Source organism: Sinocyclocheilus anshuiensis, unplaced genomic scaffold (genome assembly GCF_001515605.1).
Source record: "Sinocyclocheilus anshuiensis isolate Anshui unplaced genomic scaffold, SAMN03320099.WGS_v1.1 scaffold393, whole genome shotgun sequence".
Classification (NCBI taxonomy): domain Eukaryota; kingdom Metazoa; phylum Chordata; class Actinopteri; order Cypriniformes; family Cyprinidae; genus Sinocyclocheilus; species Sinocyclocheilus anshuiensis.
The window spans coordinates 409,629-411,273 of record NW_015536501.1 but is presented as its reverse complement, the minus strand read 5'-3'; the positions used below and the strand labels follow the sequence as shown (position 1 = coordinate 411,273).

Genomic DNA, 1,645 nt, shown 5'->3' with positions numbered 1-1,645 from the left:
GAAGCTCTGAGCTATTCTATGTCTTGAAAATATTATTGGATTAGTTTTACTAATTCAAAATTGTATAAATCAGATTAATCCAGTCTATGAATATTTAAATAGTAGGTGGGTCAAAAAGTGAATAATCAAATCTCATTCTGAATGGGTGGTCGCTACTCTTTCTGCAAGTATAAAACAGGGTCATTTCAGTGATGAGTTCCAGGAGGCCAAACTGACAAGCATCCTCGAACAGATTTGGAATAGTTCTCTGATGAAGCACAGTCTACTCTATATTGTGCTATCACCAAAATGTCTATCTGGGGAGCGACACATACGGACAATGAATCAATCATATACTGCTTTCCAAATAACAATTTGTCTTGTACCAAAAACGTAAAACCTGGAGCCGAGTACATTATTGTGTACATATTCATTTCTACAATATCAGTATTTACTGTGTTTCTGAACTTGTTGGTGATCATTTCCATCGCTCACTTCAAACAGCTCCACACTCCAACCAATGTGCTGATCTTCTCTCTGGCAGTGGCTGATCTGATCGTGGGACTGATTCTTACGCCAGTACAGGGCATCAAATTGATTGAGCCATGTTGGTACTTTGGAGAAATATTTTGTTCAATATTTCCTTTTATTTTCTATGTGGTTGTTACGGCATCTCTTGGTAATTTGATTATTATATCTGTGGATCGTTACATTGCTGTGAATGACCCTTTGCGATATCCAGCAAGAGTCAATACTAACAGAGCAGTTCTTTCTATTGTTGTAAACTGGGTATTTTCCTGCATATATTCTTTTTTTCTTTTGTATGAGTCTATACTCTATCCAGAGAAAAATCATACATGTGTTGGAGAATGTATACTTTTTATTAAGTTAGAATATATCATAACAGATGTTATAGTTACTTTAGTAACACCGTGTTGTTTAATCATTTCTTTATATATGAAAATCTGCTTCGTAGCAAAACATCAAGCTGAGCATATAAATTCACTCTCAGACAAAAAAGCCAAATCAGAAAAAAAGGCTGCAAAAACCTTAGGGGTTGTTGTCATGGTTTATCTTCTTTGTTGGATACCATATTATATAGCTGCTCTTACGCTTGGGCAAGACACAGGTGACTCTCTTGTAATTAATATAATGTATTGGATTTTATGCATGAATTCATGCTTGAATCCACTTATTTATGCCATGTTTTATAGATGGTTTCGAATATCAGCAAAATACATTTTGACTTTGAAAATATTTGAACCTTCATCAGAATACTTCAACCTGTTCATGCAAGAGAAATGATTTTATGCTAATCTTATGGTGTTGCACGACTGTAAAGCACACATAAGAGTGAAATGGTTCATGCAAAAATGTATTCACCCTCATGCTGTTCCAAAATGTTATGACTTACTTTTTTCTGTGGAATACAAAACCTATTTTGAAAAATATCTCAGCATTCCTTAAAATATATATATATTTTTTTCCACAAAAGAAAGAAATGCATACAGGTTTGAAATGACATAAGGTTGGGTAAATCATATCATATTTTTAATTTTTGGGTGAATTATAGCCTTAAGCTCATCTGTTTCCAAACAGAATAGTTTAGGTTCTATTTTAATCTTCATTGTGAAAAATAATCTTTATGTAGCACATATGGTTTTGA

At 33.5% G+C, this 1,645-nt stretch overlaps 1 protein-coding gene across 1 annotated transcript; it reads left to right on the top strand.

Annotated features, from left to right (window-relative positions):
* Positions 1–288: 288 nt before the first annotated feature.
* Positions 289–1,284, top strand: LOC107688963 (trace amine-associated receptor 13c-like). The gene has a single exon (XM_016486815.1). The coding sequence runs from the start codon at positions 289–291 to the stop codon at positions 1,282–1,284; it is 996 nt and encodes a 331-aa protein (XP_016342301.1).
* The last annotated feature ends 361 nt before the right edge of the window (positions 1,285–1,645 follow it).